Below are 21,739 nucleotides of genomic sequence, written 5' to 3'. Positions count from 1 at the left end.
TTCCTTCTCTCCCCTCGTCCCAAATATGTTAGAACATCCGAGATCGAAAAGATATCGATTCTGGATGAGATCACATACATACACTTCCTAACTCAGAGCCTGACACAGAGGAAGTCATAGGTATTAGTTCCTTTTCCCATTCCCTGCCCTCAAAGAGCTTAGTGTCTAGAAAGGATGAAGGACATAAAATAACTATAGTATAAACAATTTGTAATACAGAATAATAATAAGAGATGTACCAGGGAGTGGGGTGGGATAGGGATTCAAGGTAGTCTGTGGCACAAGGGAACCCTTAGGATGATCAGAGAAGATTTCACAGAGGAGACGCCTGACCTGGGTTTTGAAGGGTGAGTAAGAGTTTGCCAAGACGTCAAGGCAGAGAAGGTAGCCCAGACACAGGGACGAGCACACGCAGATGGAGGACTGGGACAATCTGGCACACCTAGGGAACTGAAAGTGATTTCAGCCCAGGTGAAGCATGGCAATAAGGCAGGAAGCATCTGTAAAAAAGTAAGTGAGTGTGAAGGTGCAGGTCCTGTCTCACATGCCCTGGTTTGGGGAGCGGGGGGCCGAACTGCTGAAAAGTTTAAAGCAAAAGAGTGATGGAGTCAGGTGTGCATTTTAGAGAGCTCGTTCTGGAGCAGTGTGGAGATGGCCACACTGCAGAGAGACCGCTAGAAGACAAGAGCAGTGGCCTGATGAAAGATGGGTGGGTCCACAAAGGAGATGTAGTGGGGGATGGGGAGAGAGGACTAGAGAAGTGTTAGAATCGATTGGACTTAATACCAAATGAGATGCAGAAAATGAGGAAGATACAGAATTCTAAGATGACTCCTGGTTCCTGACTTGGACAGTGGAGATATAGACAGAGTGAACCAAGGCCCAGAGGAGGAAGGACATGTCTGGGGAGTGAAAACTACCGAGCCAGACTTGGACGTGCTGTGTGTGGGACACCTGTGGGATGTGCCCAGACATCCACTGGGGAAAGCGCCAGTGTGTCCAAATGTGGGAATTTCAGCACTTTAGGAGAAAACAGACACCTGAGGCAGATGTTTTAAGGGTTCCTGCAATCTTTTTATGTGAAGGCTGGACCCGGCCATGGGAGAAAAGGGTTATCAGGAAGAGTAGAGAGGGGGTCAGTGAGGACCAAGCATAGGAACCAGCACTTAAGCTCAAGATTGCTAACTCCGGGATTTCCCTGGTGGCGCGGTGGTTAAGACTCCGCACTTCCAATGCAAGGGGGCCAGGTTTGATCTCTGGGCGGGGAACTAGATCCCGCATGCATGCCGCAACCAAGAGTTCCCATGCCACAACTAAGAAGCCCACCTTAAGCACACGTAAGGAATGCTGTGACTAAGACCTGGTGCAACCAAAATAATAAATATTAAAAAAAAAAAAAAGACTGCTAGCTCCTTGGGTGCCCTATGGCTGGACCAAGTCCCAAAGTACAGAGGATGCAGAGATCCCCCGGGCTTCCCTCCTTCGCAGAGGCAGAGATTAAAGCGCTCTGCCACACTGCCAGCCTGGTCTCTCATCAAGGCCCTCTGGTCTCATCCCACCCAATGCCCATAACTGTAATAGGGGGGGTCTGGAGGAAGGCCATGCCTTCCCCGCCACCGAGAACGCTCTTCTCAGCAGGAATTCCTCAGCACACCCATGCAGGAGCTCCCAGAACCTCTCGCTTAGCCATGCACAATCCTCAGTCCTCCCTCATCCACCTCCCAGCAATCCTTCAGCACTGGCACAAATACCCCTCTAGCTCCTTCATCTCCGGAGTACACAGTCATGTCATGCAATGTTTCTGACACCTAGGGAAAGAGGAATACAAAACATCTGGCTGGCGCAGATCTAGCTGCTCGAACAGGGGGAATTTCTACATCTGCTAGCCAAGTTATGGATTGCTTCCAAACCCAAACTCACCCAAATGGGTTAGGATCTGGTCCTGGATGGGGATGTCCACTCACTGCCCATCTGGAAACAAGAGAGACCTCTCCGAAAATCCAGTGGGTAAGGAACGTGAGACTGCCAAAGGCAGCGCCTGCCAACAACCAGCTCGGTCTAGAAGCCATCACCTGGGCTGCCTCGCCAGACTTCTTCCCCTGAGGTCTACAGCAGTCACCATCTAGAATGAAAAACAGAAAAGGGTCAGTTACATGGAAATTTACCCTCTATACTTAACAGAATGGTACCTGGCTTCAAGGAGCTTACTTTAGAAGGGGAGATGAGACCCAATCCAAAGCAGAATGTGCTGGGAGATAGTCAGCGGGAGAGGTTATTTCAGGCAGGCTTGATCAGGAACGGTTTAGGGAGAACAAATCATTTTGGAGTTTCACAACTGAAAATGCAGAAATTTATTTACTTCATTAAAGTGAAATACTGTGAAATTAACAGTATGAGCTAAAATATATGTACGAAAAGTGAAAGGTATATTCAGGGAACACATGCAGTCCACCTTGAGTGGAATATTTCCAGAATACCAGGCTGAAGAACAGGGCTCTCATCTAACCCTCTGTGTTCCCAGAGTGGTAACATGCATCGCCTGAGCAGTTACTGAACTCATTTAATCTTCACAACCACTTTACGAGGCAGGCTCTAATACTAATCCCATTTCACAGGCTAAAAAACTGAGGCCCAGAGAAAACAAGTAACTTGTCCAAAATCATACAGCTGGTAAAGAGAGCTTAGACAGCACCTGTGTACTTAACTATACTATACTTCCCGGGACTGTTTAACCATGAGGTCTCAGTTCGTTGCATTAATGACTTCACATACAGAAATGGAACACCTGGAGAAAATGCTGGCAGGAGAATTTCTTCGCAGGAACAGAGAGCCTGTTGGGCAGATGCTTCATAACCTTGGGAAGCCCTCTGCAGGACAGAAAGAAAACTTAGGGTCTGCCTGTGGGGTTGGTGGCCCGATTTCACAAGAAGAAAGAAAGCCATTCTGCCTATAAAGGAGTGAGAGGAAGGAGAAGCAGAGCTGAAAGCTGTAGGGATGAGGGAGAGCAGAAGATGTGACAACAGAAGGAGGCCAGGGCCTGGAGGCTAAGGAGACAGTCTCTGGAGAAGAGAGACGCCTAAGCTGAATTTGCTGAATAACACTGCTGTGTACTATGGTGGGTGACCCTCCCCCAAGACCCAGCAAATCTTCAATAAAGATACCCCTCAAAATACCCGGGATAATCAGATATCCTGGGGAAGCAGTGAGGAGTCGCATTCTGTAAATGGGGCACAGGGCAAAAGCAGGAAGGGACCAACAACTGGGTCACATAAATTTAAAAAGGAGGTGAGAAAGAAGACAAGTCCAGTCAGGAAATGTAAGCAATACCCTGAATCCAGATCCTTATCAGGCTGTACCTGTGGAATTTGCTGCCTGAGTTTCTATTCACACATTAGCGTTTTATGGAATATAAAACATATATTAGGGCACCAGACCGAGTTCTAAATGTTCTAATTAATGTCAATGCCCCTCGACCAGTCTACATGGATGACATCCCCCTGTTCTCACTACCCCCATGTCATGCCAAAATTGGGGCCAAGGGGGAATTATACAAGCCCTTTGTTCATGGAGAGACAAACCCTCTAAACTTCCATTTATCTGTGAGATTTCTCCTTGTATTTACAAAAGAACAGTGACTCACTGAGAGTTACACACAAAGCCAGGAGCAAGTTAAGTAGAATCTAGTAACACTTCTCCCTTCTTTTCAGAAGAGTCTTGAGTTAGCACATTAAGCAAATGTCCAAGTTTGCTTGTCGGCTCCAGACAGGTGATGTGAAAAGTGGCACGAATATGCAGGATTTCCTTTCTTTTTAAAGTTCAGATTTGGAGCTTAAATATCTTCAGACTTGGGCCATGGGGGGTGGTGGCGGGGGGGTGGGGGGCGGTTGTTGGGGAATGAGGAAAGCAAAAAGCAAACAAACCAAAAAAAAAAAAAAACACCAAACAAATCCATACAGTTCCCACAGCCCTCACTCACAAATAACTTTCCACAGTGTTAAAGATCTGCTGTTGGGGGACTTCCCTGGTGGCTCAGTGGTTAAGAACAAACCTGCCAAGGCAGGGGACACAGGTTCAATCCCTGGTCCGGGAAGATCCCACATGCCACGGAGCAACTGAGCCGACGTGCCATAACTACTGAAGTCCACACACCACAACTACCAAAGCCCATGCACCTAGAGCCCGTGCTCCGCCACAAGAGAAGCCACCGCACTGAGAAGCCTGTGCACTGCAAGGAAGAGTAGCCCCCGCTCGCCACAACTAGAGAAAGCCTGCACACAGCCACAAAGACCCAATGCAGCCAAAAATAAATAAATAATAAATCTCAAGAAAAAAAAGGAAAAACCAGGGTCAGCGTGGAGGCAGAGGGCTGAAGGATCCTGTCTTGGAAAGTCCTGTCCACAGGGAAAGGGGAGGAAGACAGAGCTGAAAGCCAGCAAGGAGTATGAGGCCCGGGTCTACCCTCCCACTCCGCACTGAGGCAAGCCAGAGACAGACTGTTATTGTCACCCTCTGTGTTGGCAAGGAAAAGGAAAAGCTGTTCTCCTCTGCTTAGAGAACAGCTGCTACCTGTGCCGGCTACTCTTGCAGGGGGAGAAAAAGTAGAAATGGAGATAGAGTTCAGAAAGACTAGTTTTTTCTTTCCAAGATGTGCTACATTCAGATAAGAAAGGTAAATAAACTGTGCAAGATGGAAAAATCCCTAAATAAACTGGGCTTACACTTACCTGTGTAAATGCGATCAAGTGTGGCGATGGTACTTAACGTCAGTATCACTCTGTTGGACATCTGATAAGTCCAGATTGGGTTCAGTGAAGTGTACCAAATGCGGAGAACAACAAGAAGAATCTGTCCTAAAATGAATCCCCAGATTCTCAAGTACCTGTAAGTACAGAAGTATTTTTAACGTTTTATGTGGTTTCAATGTAGTATGTCCTGTGAAATTCACAGAAATTCATAGAAGGAGTATATGAAGTAGTCTTGTTGGTACTCTACACAATTTAGCCTTGTTGGTACACGACTTAGCCTTTACATAGCCTGCTACCTAGGCAACTTATTATAATTCCTTCATTCTCACAACATTATTGAGACTGATGGCAAATGTTCACATCCTCGTTTTGTGAAAAGGAGAAAAATGAGGCCTTATACAAGGTAAATACTATATCTTGAAACTCCTGGTCCCAACCTTCCCTTTGTTTACTGACCACACTTGTTTGTCTATAGGCACAAGATATGAACCATACCTTTGCAAACCACTTCCTGTCCACCATGTCACGGCTTGTACTACCAGCGAGGAAGACAAACCAAGCGCAAGAACCGTGAGCCGAAGTTTGGCATTTGGAGCCTCGAAGGAGGCTATGCTACCTGCAAACAAATTAAGGAGAGCTAAACATTTCTGGCAATCATGCACTGGTATTCAATGATCTGCATTTGATAACTGTTGTGTCTGATACCATGCTTACACTCAGGATAACAGTTAATATATCTGTGAGAATACATCTTTTTAAAAATTTTTATTGAGATATCATTCATATCATAAAATTCACTGTGTTAAAGTATACAATTCAATGGTTCTTAATATGAGGGTGAGTCAAAAATTATCCACACTCCAGTTATATTAAAGCTTCTGTTAGCTGCACTGTCTTATCAGAGCTTTCCATTCAAGGCTACTGTCTCCCTAGTCATTGCTGTGCAGGTGTGAACATGTTACATCAGTTCATTTGTAACTGCAGTGTGAGCAAAACTGGATGCCCCACTTGTGCTTTGCATGAAAGAAGAGCAGCATGCAGTGATTTGTTTTTTGTGGTCTGAGGGTGTACCTGGTGCCATAATTTATTAGACTTTGTACACAGTATGGAGAAAGTATTTTGTCGCAAAGAAGGTCACCTATAGTCCCGATCTTGCTCCATTGGCCTTTCACCTGTTTGGTCCCCTAAAAGCAGCCCTACAAGAACAAAGATTCACTTCTGATGAAGAAGTGAAGACAGCGGTGCATTCATGTCTCGCAGCTTAGCATAAAACATTTTTTAATGAGGGAATACGAAAGCTTGTTGACAGATGGACAAAGTGTATTGAAAAGCAAGGAGATTATGTTGAAAAATGTATTTGTCTTTTCTAAAAGTTAACTAAAATAAATTCTACAGCCAGAGTGCAGATATTTTTTGACTTACCCTCGTATATTTACAAAGTTGTGCAACTATTACCACTATCTAATTCCAGAATATTTTAAGCATCCCAAGAAGAAACCTGTACCCATCAGCAGTCACTCTCTTTCCTTCTCTTCCCCCACCCTCACCTCTGAGCCCCTGGCAATCACTAATCTACTTCTTTTTTTTTTTCTTTTTTCTTTAAGGACTTTTATTGAGATACAATTGACATACAATAAACTGCATATATTTAAAGCGTACAGTTTGATTTTTTTTTCTCATTAGTAATGTATGTATGGCAATCCCAATCTCCCAATTCATTCCCCCCCCAACACCCCACTTGGTGTCCACATGTTTGTTCTCCACATCTGTGTCTCTATTTCTGCCTTGCAAACCGGTTGATTTGTACCATTTTTCTAGATTCCGCATATATGTGTTAACATACGATATTTGTTTTTCTCTTTCTCACTCACTTCACTCTGTATGACAGTCTCTAGGTCCATCCATGACTCTACAGATGTCCCAATTTCGTTCCTTTTTACAGCTGAGTAGTATTCCATTGTATGTATGTACCACATCTTCTTTATCCATTCATCTGTTGATGGACAGTTAGGTTGCTTCCATGTCCTGGCTATTGTAAACAGTGCTGCAATGAACATTGGAGTGCACGTGTCTTTTTGCATTATGGTGTTCTCTGGGCATATGCCCAGTAGTGGGATTGCTGGGTCATATGGTAACTCTATTTTGTTTTTCAAGGAACCTCCATACTGTTCTCCATAGTGGCTGTATCAATTTACATTCCCTCCAACAGTGCAAGAGCATTCCCTTTTCTCCACACCCTCTCCAGCATTTACTGTCTGTAGATTTTCTGATGATGCCCATTCTAACCAGTGTGAAGTGATACCTCATTGTCGTTTTGATTTGCATTTCTCTAATAATTAGTGATGTGGAGCAGCTTTCCATGTGCCTCTTGGCCATCTGTATGTCTTCTTTGGAGAAATGCCCATTTAGGTCTTCTGCCCATTTTTTGATTGGGTTGTTTGTTTTTTTGATATTGAGCTGGATGAACTGTTTATATATTTTGGAGATTAATCCTTTGTCTGTTGCTTCGTTTGCAAATGTTTTCTCCCATTCTGAGGGTTGTCTTTTTGTCTTGCTTATAGTTTCCTTTGCTGTGCAGAAGCTTTGAAGTTTCATTAGGTCCCACTTATTTATTTTTGTTTTTATTTCCATTACTCTAGGAGGTGGGTCAAAAAAGATCTTGCTGTGATTTATGTCAAAGAGTGTTCTTCCTATGTTTTCCTCTAGGAGTTTTATAGTGTCTGGCCTTACATTTACAGGTCTTTCATCCATTTTGAGTTTATTTTTGTGTATGGTGTTAGGGAGTATTCAAATTTCATTCTTTTACATGTAGCTGTCCAGTTTTCCCAGCACCACTTATTGAAGAGGCTATCTTTTCTCCACTGTATATCCTTGCCTCCTTTGTCATAGATTAGTTGACCATAGTTTATCTCTGGGCTTTCTATCCAGGGTCTACTTCTTGTCTATGTGGATTTTCCCTGTTCTGGACATTTCATATAAATGGAATCATACAATATGTAGCCTTCTACAACTGATTTTTTTTCACTTAACATAATGTTTTCAAGGTTCATCCATGTTGATAGACCTAGAGGCTATCATACTAAGTGAAGTAAGCCAAACAGAGAAAGACAAATATCATATGATATCACTTGTATGTGGAATCTTAAAAAAAAAGATACAAGTTAATGTATAAAAGAGAAAGAGATTCACAGACATAGAAAACAAACTTACTGTTACCAAAAGGAAAAGTAGGGGGAGACAAATTAGGAGGTTGGGATTAACATATACACACTACTATATATAAAATAGATAACCAACAAGGACCTACTGTATAGCACAGGGAACTATATTCAATATTTTGTAATAATCTATAAGGAAAAAGAATCTGAAAAAAATATAATATATTATATTATACTATATTATATATTATATGTAAAACTGAATCACTGTGCTGTATACCTAAAACTAACATGACATTGTAACCCAATTAAACTTCAATAAAAATTTTTTTTAAAAAAAGGTTCATCCATGTTGTAACATGTATCAGTGCTTCATTTCTTTTTATGGCTAAATAATATCCCATTGCATGGATATACTGCCTTTTGTTTATTCATTCATCAGTTGATGGGCATTTGGGTTGTTTCCACTTTTTGGCTATTGTGAATAATGCTGCTATGAACATTTGTGTACCAGATCTTATGTGAACATATGTTTCCATTTTTCTTGGGTCCATTCCAAGGAGTGGAATTGTTGGGTCATATGACAACTATGTTTAACATTTTGAGGAACTGCCAAACTGTTTTCCAAATCAGCTGCACCATTTTATATTCTCACCAGCAATGTATGAGTGTTTCAACTTCTTCACATCCTTGTCAACACTTATTATTGTCTATCTTTTTGATTGTAGCCATTTGAGTGGGTCAAAATAATTAAGGTCAAAAGTAACCTAAATCAATTGTAGTATGAACTAGTTAACTACACAGTAATTAACCCAAATATCTGAGGTGTCAGAGGTGAGACAGTATGTAACACTCAAATCTTCTTTGTAGTTATGTAAGAATGCCTTAGGACTCTTTAAAAACAAAGTAGTTTCATTTCCTTAAGAAGCATCTGAAAAGGGAGTTTTAAGGCAAATCATGGGTTACTTCAGCCTCTCTTTAGCATCAGCAAAGCTCAGTGGCTACCTAGAAGAGCATCTGACAAAAAAATGGCTTCTTCATCCTCAACTCTGAGTCACTTTTCTACCCACTCCCCTTTCTAAAATACAATGCTACCTCTATTCGAGGTGAGGGGTTTTCAGGGAGGAAGGAGATGAAAAGGGAACAACAAGAAGCGTCTCAAATACCATACCCGCCCACAAAGTTACTTACTATTACAATATAGCCTCCAGAAGTTACTGGCCCAGAACTGGACTTAAAAATAAAAAACTGGCCCAGTAACCTTTTGGTGGGTGGCTTTGTAGGTAAAGGAGCCACAGGCAGCATTGAGTAAAGGCAATGAAAGAGTACCACTGATGAGATCCCTCCTGTAAAGCCAAACAAGGAGTGTGAGGAGGCCATAGTCATTCACAGAAGGATACTGTAAGCCAAGGGCAGTTTAACTCAGTTACTATATATACTCAAAAAGAAGAAAATTTCATTTCTATTATTTCTAGAGCTAAACGTTTCATGGTTATTTGATATGTCTTTTCATTCCTATGGACATCATCTTTTTTATTTTATTTTAATTTTTTTACAATTCCCCTTCATTTTATTTATTTTTATTTTTTAAGAACTTTTATTGAGATATAATTGACATACAATGAATTGCATATACTTAAAGTGTACAATTTGATTTTTTTTTCTTATTAGTAATGTATATATGGCAATCCCAATCTCCCAATTCATCCCACCCCATCCCCCCTCCCCCCTTCCCCCCCTTGCTGCTATGGACATCATCTTTTAAAAGGATGCATTTTCCTGTGGTCTTTACCATTGCTGTTTCTGAGCTCTAAAGCTTTGTGGCTAACCACAGAACTCACTACACTCACTAACCATGTTCTGCCTTCTTCAGGGAATGATCACAGAAAAACAGAAGGCAGGGACTTCCCTGGTGGTGCAGTTGAGAACCCACTTGCCAATGCAGGGAACATGGGTTCAGTCCCTGGTCCAGGAAGATCCCACATGCCACGGAGCAACTAACCTCATGTGCCACAACTACTGCACCTGCACTCCAGAGCCCACCACAACTACTGAAGCCCATGTGCCTAGAGCCTGTGCTCCACAAGAGAAGCCATCACAATGAGAAGCCTGTGAATCACAACGAAGAGTAACCCCTGCTCTCTGCAACTAGAGAAAGTCTGCATGCAGCAACGAAGACCCTACACAGCCAATAAATAAATAAATAAATAAATAAATAAATAAATAAATAAAAATAAATTTATAAAAAAAGACTGCTTGGTTTAAATATTTTTAAAAAAGAAAAACAGAAGGCAATTCCCTAGTGATTCCTGTCACTGTTTCTGAAAAAAGTCAAGTGACTGTTCCTAGACAAAAGAAATACACAGCATGGTCCATGAACAAATGCCACTTGGAAAACTCAGAAAAACCAATCGTGCTATAGCAGAAGAGCAAGATAGGCAGACTTCTCAGCTACGGATTCAACCAGGCTGGAGTCTGATGTCTTTGTTGTTTAAACCTTTTATCCATGACCTCACCTTACTTTTTTTTACTGTAAGTACTTCTCCAAGGTCTCTCAATATTTTTTAATATTAATAACCTCAGAGACAGATCAAGATGGCGGAGTAGAATGATGTGCACACACTCACTCCCTCTTGCAAGAGCACCGGAATTACAATTAACTGCTGAACAATCATCGACAGAAAGACACTGGAACTCACCAAAAAGGACACCCCACATCCAGCGACAAAGGAGAAGCTACAATGAGATGGTAGGAGGGGCACAATCATGATAAAATCAAATCCCATAACTGCTGGGTGGGCGACTCACAAACTGAAGAACAGTTATACCACAGAAGTCCACTCACTAGAGTGAGGATTCTGAGCCCCAAGTCCAGCTTCCCAACCTGGGGGTCCAGCAATAGGAGGAGGAATCCCCAGAGAATCAGACTTTGAAAGCCAGTGGGATTTGATTGCAGGACCTCCAGAGGACTGGGAGAAACAGAAACTCCACTCTTGGAGGGCACACAAAAAAGTGTGCTCACCAGGACGCAGGGGGAAGGAGCAGTGAACTGCTGGCTGAACCAGACCTACCTGCTGGCTTTGGAGGGTTGCCTGCAGAGGTGAGGGGCAACTGTGGCTCACTGAGGTGACAGGGACACTGATGGCAGAGATTCTGGGAAGTGCTCATTGGTGTGAGCCCTCTTCGAGTCTGCCATTAGCCCCACCAAAGAGCCTGTAAGCTCCAGTGCTGGGTAGCCTCAGGCCAAACAATCAACAAGGTGGGAATGCAGCCCCACCCCCTGGCAGACAAGCAGATTAAAGTTTTACTGAGCTCCACCTACCCAGCCCTACCCACCATCAGTCACTCCCATCAGGAAACACAGCACAAGCCTCCTAGACAGCTTCCTCCACAAGAGGGCAGACAGCAGAATCAAGCAGTATCAGCAGTATTTCATTCTGTGGAACTGAAAACCACAGCCACAGAAAGATAGAGAAAATGAAAAAGCAGAGGACATTGTACCAGATGAAGGGACAATATAAAACCCCAGAAAAACAACTAAGTGAAGTGGAAATAGGCACCCTTCCAGAAAAAGAATTCAGAATAATGATGGTGAAAATGATCCAGGACTTCAAAAAAAGACTGGATGCAAAGGTCGAAAAGATGCAAGAAAAGTTTACCAAAGAATTACTAGAAGAATTAAAGAACAAACAGAGATAAAGAACACAATAACTGAAATGAAAAATACACTAGAAGGAACCAATAGCAGATTAACTGAGGCAGAAGGGTGAATAAGTGACCTGGAAGACAGAATGGTGAAAATCACTGGTGCCAAAAAGAATAAAGAAAAAAGAATGAAAAGAAATAAAGACAGCCTAAGAGACCTCCAGGACAATGTTAAATGCACCAACATTTGCATTACAGGGGTCCCAGAAGGAGAAGAGAGAGAGAAAGGACCTGAGAAAATATTGGAAAAGATTATAGTTGAAAACTTCCCTAACACGGGAAAGGAAATAGCCACCCAAGTCCAGGAAGCACAGAGAGTCCCAGGTAGGATAAACCCAAGGAGAAACACACCAAGACACATAGTAGTCAAACTGACAAAAATTAAAGACAAAGAAAAGTTATTAAAAGCAACAAGGGAAAATGACAAATAACATACAAGGGAACTCCCATAAGGTTAACAGCTGATTTCTCAGCAGAAATTCTGCAAGCCAGAAGGAAGCGGCATGATATTTTTCAAGTGATGAAAGGGAAGACCCTACAACCAAGAATACTCTACCCAGCAAGGATCTCATTCAGATTCAATGGAGAAATCAAAAGCTTTACAGACAAGCAACAGCTAAGAGAATTCAGCACCACCAAACCAGTCCTACAACAAAGGCTAAAGGAATTTCTCTAAGTGGGAAACATAAGAGAAGAAAAGGACCTACAAAAACAAACACAAAACAATTAAGAAAATGGTAATAGGAACATACATATTGATAATTACCTTGAATGTAAATGGACTAAATGCACCAACCAAAAGACACAGAGTGGCTGAATGGATACAAAAACAAGACCATATATATGCTGTCTTCAAGAGATCGACTTCAGACCTAGGGGCACATTCAGACTGAAAGTGAGGGGATGGAAAAAGATGTTCCATGCAAATGGAAATCAAAAGAAGGCTGGGATAGCGATACTCATATCAGATAAAATAGACTTTAAAATAACATATGTTACAAGAGACGAGAAAGGACACTACATAATGATCAAGGGATCAATCCAAGAAGAAGAGATAACAATTATAAACATACATGCACCCAATAGAGGAGCACCTCAATACATAAGTCAAATGCTAACAACTAGGAAAGAGGAAATTGACACTAACATAATAATAGGGAGACTTTGACACCCCACTTATGCCAATGAACAGATCATCCAGACAGAAAATTAATAAGGAAACACAAGCTTTAAATGACACAATAAACCAGCTGGACTTAATAGATATCTATAGGGCATTACCTTCAAAAATAGCAGATTACACTTTCTTCTCAAATGCACACAGAACATTCTCCAGGACAGATCACATTTTGGGTCACAAATCAAGCCTTGGTAAATTTAAGAAAACTGAAATTGTATCAAGCATCTTTTCCAACCACAATGCTATGAGATTAGAAATCAATTACAGGAAAAAAACTGTAAAAAACACAAACGCATGGAGGCTAAACAATACACTCCTAAACAACCAAGAAATCACTAAAGAAATCAAAGAGGAAATCAAAAAATATCTAGAAACAAATGACAACAGAAACACAACAACCCAAAACCTATGGGATGCAGCAAAAGCAGTTCTAAGAGGGAAGTTTATAGCAATACAGTCCTACCTCAAGAAACAAGAAAAATTCCAAATAAACAACCTAACCTTACACCTAAAGAAACCAGAGAAAGAAAAGCAAACAAAACCCCAAGTTAGTAGACAGAGAGAAATCATAAAGAGCAGAGCAGAAATAAATGAAATAGAGACAAAGAAAACAATAGCAAAAATCAATAAAACTAAAAGCTGGTTCTTTGAGAAGATAAGTAAAATTGATAAACCTCTAGCAAGACTCATCAAGAAAAAGAGGGAGAGGACTCAAATCAACAAAATTAGAAATGAAACAGGAGAAGTTACAACAGACACTGCAGAAGTAAAAAGCACCATAAGAGACTACCACAAGCAACTATATGCCAATAAAATGGACAACCTGCATGAAATGGACACATTCTTAGAAAGGTATAACCTTCTAAGTCTGAATCAGGAAGACATAGAAAATATGAATAGACCAATCGCAAGTAATGAAATTGAAACTGTGATTAAAAATCTCCCAACAAACAAAAGTCCAGGACCAGATGGATTCACAGGTGAATTTTATCAAACATTTAGAGAAGAGCTAACACCCATCCTTCTCAAACTCTTCCAAAAAACTGCAGAGGAAAGAACACTCCCAAACTCATTTTATGAGGCCACCATCACCCTGATACCAAAACCAAAGATACTACAAAAAAAGAAAATTACAGACCAACATCACCAATGAATTTAGATGCAAAAATCCTCAACAAAATACTAGCCAACAGAATCCAACAACATATTAAAAGGATCATACACCATGATCAAGTGGGGTTTATCCCTGGAAAGCAAGGATTCTTCAATATACGCAAATCAATCAATGTGATACACCATATTAACAAATTGAAGGATAAAAACCACATGATCATCTCAATAGATGCAGAAAAAGCTTTTGACAAAATTCCACACCGATTTATGATAAAAACTCTCCAGAAGGTGGGCATAGAGGGAACCTACCTCAACATAATAAAGGTCATATACGACAAACCCACAGCAAACATCCTTCTCTATGGTGAAAAACTAAAAGCATTTCCTCTAAGATCAGGAACAAGATACGGATGTCCAGTCTCACCACTACTATTCAACATAGTTTTGGAAGTCCTTGCCACAGCAATCAGAGAAGAAAAAGAAATAAAAGGAATCCAAATTGGAAAAGAAGTAAAACTGTCACTGTTTGCAGATGACATGATACTATACATAGAAAATGCCAAAGATGCCACCAGAAAACTACCTGAGCTAATCAATGAATTTAGTAAAGTTGCAGGATACAAAAGTAACACACAGAAATCTCTTGCATTTCTGTACACAAACAATGAAAGATCAGAAAGAGAAATTAAGGAAACAATCCCATTCACCAATGCATCAAAAAGAAGAAAATACCTAGGAATAAACCTAACTAAGGAGGTAAAAGACCTATACTCAGAAAACTATAAGGTACTAATGAAAGAAATCAAAGATGACACAAACAGATGGAGAGATACACCATGTTCTTGGACTGGAAGAATCAACATTGTGAAAATGACTATATTACCCAAAGCAATCTACAGATTCAATGCAATCACTATCAAATTATCAATGGCATTTTCTACAGAACTAGAACAAAAAATCCTAAAATTAGTATGGAGACACAAAAGACCCCGAATAGCCAGAGCAATCTTGAGGGGGAAAAAATGGAGCTGGAGGAATCAGACTTCCTGACTTCAGACTATACTACAAAGCTTCAGTAATCAAGACAGTATGGTACTGGCCCAGAAACAGAAATATAGATCAATGGAACAGGATAGAAAGCCCAGAGATAAACTATGGTCAACTAATCTATGACAAAGGAGGCAAGGATATACAGTGGAGAAAAGATAGCCTCTTCAATAAGTGGTGCTGGGAAAACTGGACAGCTACATGTAAAAGAATGAGATTATAACACTTCCTAACACCATACACAAAAATAAACTCAAAATGGATGAAAGACCTGTAAATGTAAGGCCAGACACTATAAAACTCCTAGAGGAAAACATAGGAAGAACACTCTTTGACATAAATCACAGCAAGATCTTTTTTGACCCACCTCCTAGAGTAATGGAAATAAAAACAAAAATAAATAAGTGGGACCTAATGAAACTTCAAAGCTTCTGCACAGCAAAGGAAACTATAAGCAAGACAAAAAGACAACCCTCAGAATGGGAGAAAACATTTGCAAACGAAGCAACAGACAAAGGATTAATCTCCAAAATATATAAACAGTTCATCCAGCTCAATATCAAAAAAACAAACAACCCAATCAAAAAATGGGCAGAAGACCTAAATGGGCATTTCTCCAAAGAAGACATACAGATGGCCAAGAGGCACATGGAAAGCTGCTCCACATCACTAATTATTAGAGAAATGCAAATCAAAACGACAATGAGGTATCACTTCACACTGGTTAGAATGGGCATCATCAGAAAATCTACAGACAGTAAATGCTGGAGAGGGTGTGGAGAAAAGGGAATGCTCTTGCACTGTTGGAGGGAATGTAAATTGATACAGCCACTATGGAGAACAGTATGGAGGTTCCTTGAAAAACAAAATAGAGTTACCATATGACCCAGCAATCCCACTACTGGGCATATGCCCAGAGAACACCATAATGCAAAAAGACACATGCACTCCAATGTTCATTGCAGCACTGTTTACAATAGCCAGGACATGGAAGCAACCTAACTGTCCATCAACAGATGAATGGATAAAGAAGATGTGGTACATACATACAATGGAATACTACTCAGCTGTAAAAAGGAACGAAATTGGGACATCTGTAGAGTCATGGATGGACCTAGAGACTGTCATACAGAGTGAAGTGAGTGAGAAAGAGAAAAACAAATATCGTATGTTAACACATATATGCGGAATCTAGAAAAATGGTACAAATCAACCGGTTTGCAAGGCAGAAATAGAGACACACACGTGGAGAACAAACATGTGGACACCAAGCAGGGAAAGCTGGAGGGGGGTGGGTGTTGGGGTGGAATGAATTGGGAGATTGGGATTGCCATACATACATTACTAATGAGAAAAAAAAATCAAACTGTACGCTTTAAATATATGCAGTTTATTGTATGTCAATTGTATCTCAATAAAAGTTTTTAAAGAAAAAAATAATAACCTCGTCTTTGTGATAGTAAACGTACCTTTTCTTTCCTTTTTTTAAATAAATTTATTTATTTATATATTTATTTATTTATTAGCTGTGTTGGGTCTTCATTGCTGCACACGGGCTTTCTCTAGTTGCAGAGAGCAGGGACTACTCTTTGTGGTGCACAGCCTTCTCATTGCCATGGCTTCTTTTGTTGCGGAGCATGCATGGGGTCTAGGAGCGTGGGCTTCAGAAGTTACGGCACATGGGCTCAATAGTTGTGGCTCGTGGGCTTAGTTGCTCCGAGGCATGTGGGATCTTCCTGGAGCAGGGATCAAACCCGTGTTTCCCGCATTGGCAGGTGGATTCTTAACCACTGTGCCACCTAGGAAGCCAAATGTACCTTTTCTAATTGCTGGGTTTTGGCGATGTAACATATTGAAGTTCAGATTTCAAAAGCTACAAAAGATATACAGTACAAAGTTTCCCATTCATACCTGTGTCTAGGTACCAGATTTTTCACTTTGGAAGCAACTATATTATCAGGTTTTTTTTTAAATATTTCTAGACCTATTTAATGCATGTTCAATTAATTACCAAATATATTTTCATCTACATTTTATACAAATGCTAGTATTTTGCACATACTTTAGTGCTTTTCTCCCCCTTAACAATATATTTTGAAAAACATTCCATTTTCTTACATAAATGTTCTTCTTTAATATAGCTACTTAGTATTCTGTAGTACTCCAGACTTCATAGCCATAATTTTTTTAACCTAACCTATCCATATAGATGACATTTAGGTTATTTCTAACATTGTTATTATAAATATGGCTGCAATGATTAAACAACCTTTTATTTTTATCATTTTACACATACGTGAGTTTATCTGTAGGATATACTCCCAGAAGTTGAATTGCTGAGTGAAAGACACATATTTGTAATTCTGATAAACAATGCTAAATGATCCTTTGCTGAAATAGTGCCAATTTACATTCCCACCCAGCAATGCATGAGCGCCTGCTTTCCCACACTTACAACAGTGTTATCAGAGTTTGCTCTTTGCCAAACTGATATGTGAAACTGCCTATGAATATACGTGTGTATATATGATTTATACTCTATACATATTACTATCTTTTTAAGAACCAATTATATTTCCTTTCCAGTAAACTGATCACATCCTTTGCTTTCTCTTCTATTGAGTTATTGGTCCTTTTTTAGTATTGATTTGTAAAAACTCCATGTATTAGTGAAATTAGGCCTTTGACTAGAAGAGTTGCAATATTTCTCCTAATTTGTTGACTGCCTTTGCTTAATATGGTGTTCATCATGCATAATTTTCATATTTTTAGGCAGTATCATTTAATAACTTTTAATGGCTTCTGAGTTTTGTGTCATAGTTGAGAAAAAAGAACAAAAATACATTCAGAAGTTAACCTGTTCTCCAAGGTATCTTTCCCCTCTTCATTTCAGTGATCCTTAAGCTTTTCCAATCTGACAGAAAAGTTAAAAATGTAAATACTCTGAGTCTTGGTCCAGACTTCCAATTCTACTAAAACTCTTCAAGGTAGTAGTAAGAGAAACAGAAATCTTTTCTTTTTTATTTAATCATGTAGCATTCAAAGAACAGTCTACATATTTTCACTTGATTTGTACCGAAAACAAATCTTAAGGAATCACTTTTAAATCTTACCAACAGTGATTGTCCGCAGCAAGGCTACCATCCACTTCTTGTTAACCAATTTCCAGACAGGAGTGATTATGAGGAACAATGGAGACAGAAATGCTATGGCAAAAGCTTCGAGCCCAGTGAGTCCTAGTGTTTGCAGGGGAAAGTAGTAGATCATCGGTCCCAGGCCATGGCAGAGAGACCAAGAAACATATCCTAGGAGAAAAAAGGTTTTCAAGAGAGAAAGGGTAACTTTGTCATTGTTTCAAACAGTGGCCCTTCCCTCCACTACAACGGCTCTGGCTGGCCACCCTCCTTCATGACTCTGGCCTTAACTGGGTTCCAGTAACAGAATTCCTCCCCATCCCCGTCAGGCCCAGGATGAAAATGGCTTTCAGCTGTTTTGAGTCCCTCACCATCCCTTGTATGCCCTTTAACTTTGTTCATATCCCCTGTAGGTAGGTAGTCCCTTTATTAAAGGTGCTTCGTTTGGACCATCTAGGCTGAATCTGGTTTCCTGTCAGGACCCTGATTGATAAAATTTCCTTAACTAAGTCAACCCTTCTTTAATGAGAAATATCATGAAAATCAAAAAGAGCAACAAACAGCAGAACACCTTCTACCCACTCCAGACTACAGCCAAAGGCAGGTGAGTTAGGAAATAATCATTTTCTTTGGGCAGACTATTTTAAACCTTACCCTTATGCAGTGCGGGGCAGTGCAAAACCCTGATTCCTTTCACATCTGCCAACTACTGACAGTGTAATCCTCTACAATGGTGATAATTAAGCAATAGGCATTTACCACGTGCTAGGCTCTGTGCTAAGTATTCACACTCATCTTCTCTCTTATTCCTCATACAGCCCATATCCTACAAAATTGACACTATTTCTACTCCCCTCTTACAAATGCAAAATCAAACAACAATAAAAAAAAACTCCTTAGACTCAGAAAGTTAAGTAATTGCCTAAGGTCACAAAAGTAGCAAATGGCAGAGTGAACTTAAAACCAAGCAGTCCGGTTCCAAACCACTTTTTTTTTTTTTAATATCTTTTTTTTCTTTAAGAACTTTTATTGCGATACAATTGACAAGCAATAAACTGCATATATTTAAAGTGTACAATTTGATATTTTTTTCTCATTAGTAATGTATGTATGGCAATCCCAATCTCCCAATTCATTCCACCCCAACTCCCCCCACTTTCCCCACTTGATGTCCATGTTTGTTCTCTACGTCTGTGTCTCCATTTCTGCCTTGCAAACCGGCTGATTGGTACCATTTTTCTAGATTCCGCATATATGTGTTAATATACGATATTTGTTTTTCTCTTTCTGACTCACTTCACTCTGTATGACAGTCTCTAGGTCCATCCATGACTCTACAGATGTCCCAATTTCGTTCCTTTTTACAGCTGAGTAGTATTCCATTGTATATATATACCACATCTTCTTTATCCATTCATCTCCAAACCATTCTTAATCACGGGAAATAGTACTTTTCACCACCTCACAGAGTTAGATAGAATTAAAAGATCAAGCACACACAGTACCTAGCACCCTACGTACTTACTGAATGTAATTCGCTTTACATCGGGTACTTGGGAGACACAGACTGGGCCAAAAACTGAGCCCCACCCCCTCCACCATTGCCAGCTCCCAGAAAATCAAGGTCTTAGGAAGGCGCCCCTCCCTTTCCTCGTGAACAGCGAGATCCCAGCAGTCTCCCAAAGGTCTGACTGGGAATTCTAATTTCAACCCTACAACTCCAACAATATCACAACAATAATTGTTCTTGGGACTTTCTGCAAAGCTGCTAAGTGAGCACACAGAACTCGAGTTCGATGCTTTACGCCAAATGCTCAAACGTGCAGCCGCTACCCAAGGCCACCCGTGAGGGACCAAGCCAGGCGGCAGCTTCCTCCCTGAGTGCTCACCTACAGCCACCAGAGCAAACAGGTGCCCCTTTCCTTCCGAAAGGTAAAGTTCGGTGCTGAAATGTATTCAGTTAAGCTTAAAGGTCACGGGTGAGGGGACCCGGGGTTGGTAGCAGCCTCGCGCTTTGCTCCCTCCCGGAGCTCAGCCAGCCCGGCCGACCCCCGCGGCTCCCGGCAGGGCCGGGGGAGCGGACCGGCGAACGCTGGGCGGGCGGCCTCGGCTTACCCAGGAGGCTCTCCAGGAGCATTTCTCTCCACGGCGAGGGCATGGCTGCGGCCCCGACAGGCGCCGCCGGGGAAAGCCGCGCCGCGCGCACACCTGCGGCTCCGCGCCGCCGCCGCGTCCTCCCCGGCCCTCCGGTCCAGTCTGGAGCCGCCCGCACGCCCGGCCCAGGCGCGGGTGGGGCCCGCTGCCCCCCGCCCCGCCACACCCAGCGCCGCCAGCCCGGCCCCGCCGCCTCCGCGCCACCGCCTCCGCCGACGCCACCGCTCAGCGCGCAGGACCTGGGGGCATCCGACCTGCCGCCCGGAACAAACCGGGTCGCCGGGCCCGCCGGGGATGGCGCGCTGCGAGCGCCCAGGAGGGCGGCATCACTGCAACTCTGCACCCGCGGTGCCCTTTCAACGAGGCCCAGGGGCGCGTGGCGAGGGGAAGGCTTAGACCCAGGTGGGGAGCCTGAGTTGCCAGGGGCTCTGGCGCCTTCGGCGACCAGGTGCGAACAGGACCTTGACGTTCCTAAGGCCTGGGCGACGCTCTCGGGCCAGCGGGCACCTGCGGTGGCCACCTGCGTGCGCTTCTCCATCTTAGCTTTGGTAATAAACAAATCGCATTCTGGAGAGGTGGTTGAGAAGTTCTAGAGATTACAGAATTTTCTATGGCTTTTAGAGATGTCGCAGCGCTTGCTCAGGGGAGAAAAAACGACTGATGGCAGTGGAAATTGTCCTCTCCTCCACTTTATGGATAATCATCTTTGAGCGTGCCGGTCCCTGAGGAGAAAGGGAGAGTCGTTCTAATTAACAGTGGAGCCAGTGAACTAGGCCAGTTATTTCTAGCTCAAATATTACCACACCCCAGAATGTTGTGCTTTTTTTTTTTTTTAAGAACCTTCTCAAAGCAATTTATTTTAATTCGCTTTAACTTTTTGGAACAGTTTGTCATTTACCATTTCTGGAAGGTTTGCTCTGAAATTAAACAAGCAATGATGGATTGCCTAAAAGTGTGAGAATCAGTTAAGAGCAGTTACTGTTGTAAGTCCATGGCAGTTTTGAGCAGAGTTCCAAATCACTTACTTGCTAGTACTCCTAGTCACCAGATAAAGATCAATTGAATAGAATTGAGAGTCTGGAAATAAACCCTCTCATTTAGGGTCAAATGATTTTCAACAAGCTTGCCAAGACAATTACATGAGAGAAGGGATGGTGTCTTCAGCAACTGCATCTAGGACAACTGAAATTCCACATGAAAAAGAATAAATCGGACACTCCCCCCATCTCACACCATATACAAAAATTAACTCAAAATGGATCAAAGGCTTAAATGTAAGACATGAAACTATAAAAAATCTTAAAACATAGGAGTAAATCTTCATAATCTTTAGACAATGGATTCTTAGATACAACAGCAAAAGCACAAGTGACAAAAGAAATAATAAATTGGACTTCATCAAAATTAAGAGCTTTTGTGCTTCAAAGGACAGTTCAAGAAAGTGAAAAGACAGTGCACAGAATGGGAGAAGATATTTTATAATCATGCATTTGACAAGGAACT

The 21,739-nt window shown here is 41.6% G+C and overlaps 1 protein-coding gene across 3 annotated transcripts in view; it reads right to left on the bottom strand.

The window, feature by feature from the left end:
- The window catches only part of CWH43 (cell wall biogenesis 43 C-terminal homolog), a 55,923-nt gene extending 35,569 nt beyond the window's left edge, over window positions 1-20,354 (bottom strand). The window contains exons 1-6 of one of the 3 annotated variants that reach the window (XM_057726037.1): window positions 20,198-20,324; window positions 19,379-19,543; window positions 18,062-18,253; window positions 5,241-5,361; window positions 4,725-4,879; window positions 1,921-2,122 (exon numbers count right to left, since the gene is read on the bottom strand). In XM_057726037.1, the coding sequence (XP_057582020.1) occupies window positions 1,921-2,122; window positions 4,725-4,879; window positions 5,241-5,361; window positions 18,062-18,215 (632 nt within the window). In that variant the 5' untranslated portion in view covers window positions 18,216-18,253; window positions 19,379-19,543; window positions 20,198-20,324. Of the gene's footprint in view, window positions 1-1,920; window positions 2,123-4,724; window positions 4,880-5,240; window positions 5,362-18,061; window positions 18,254-19,378; window positions 19,544-20,197 lie in introns of all 3 variants that reach the window. The other 2 variants (XM_057726035.1, XM_057726036.1) reach the window with 2 other exon arrangements.
- Window positions 20,355-21,739: the final 1,385 nt, after the last annotated feature.

Source organism: Hippopotamus amphibius, chromosome 3 (genome assembly GCF_030028045.1).
Source record: "Hippopotamus amphibius kiboko isolate mHipAmp2 chromosome 3, mHipAmp2.hap2, whole genome shotgun sequence".
NCBI lineage: Eukaryota > Metazoa > Chordata > Mammalia > Artiodactyla > Hippopotamidae > Hippopotamus > Hippopotamus amphibius.
The sequence above is the reverse complement of the archived record's forward strand: the minus strand, read 5'-3'. Positions and strand labels throughout refer to the sequence as shown.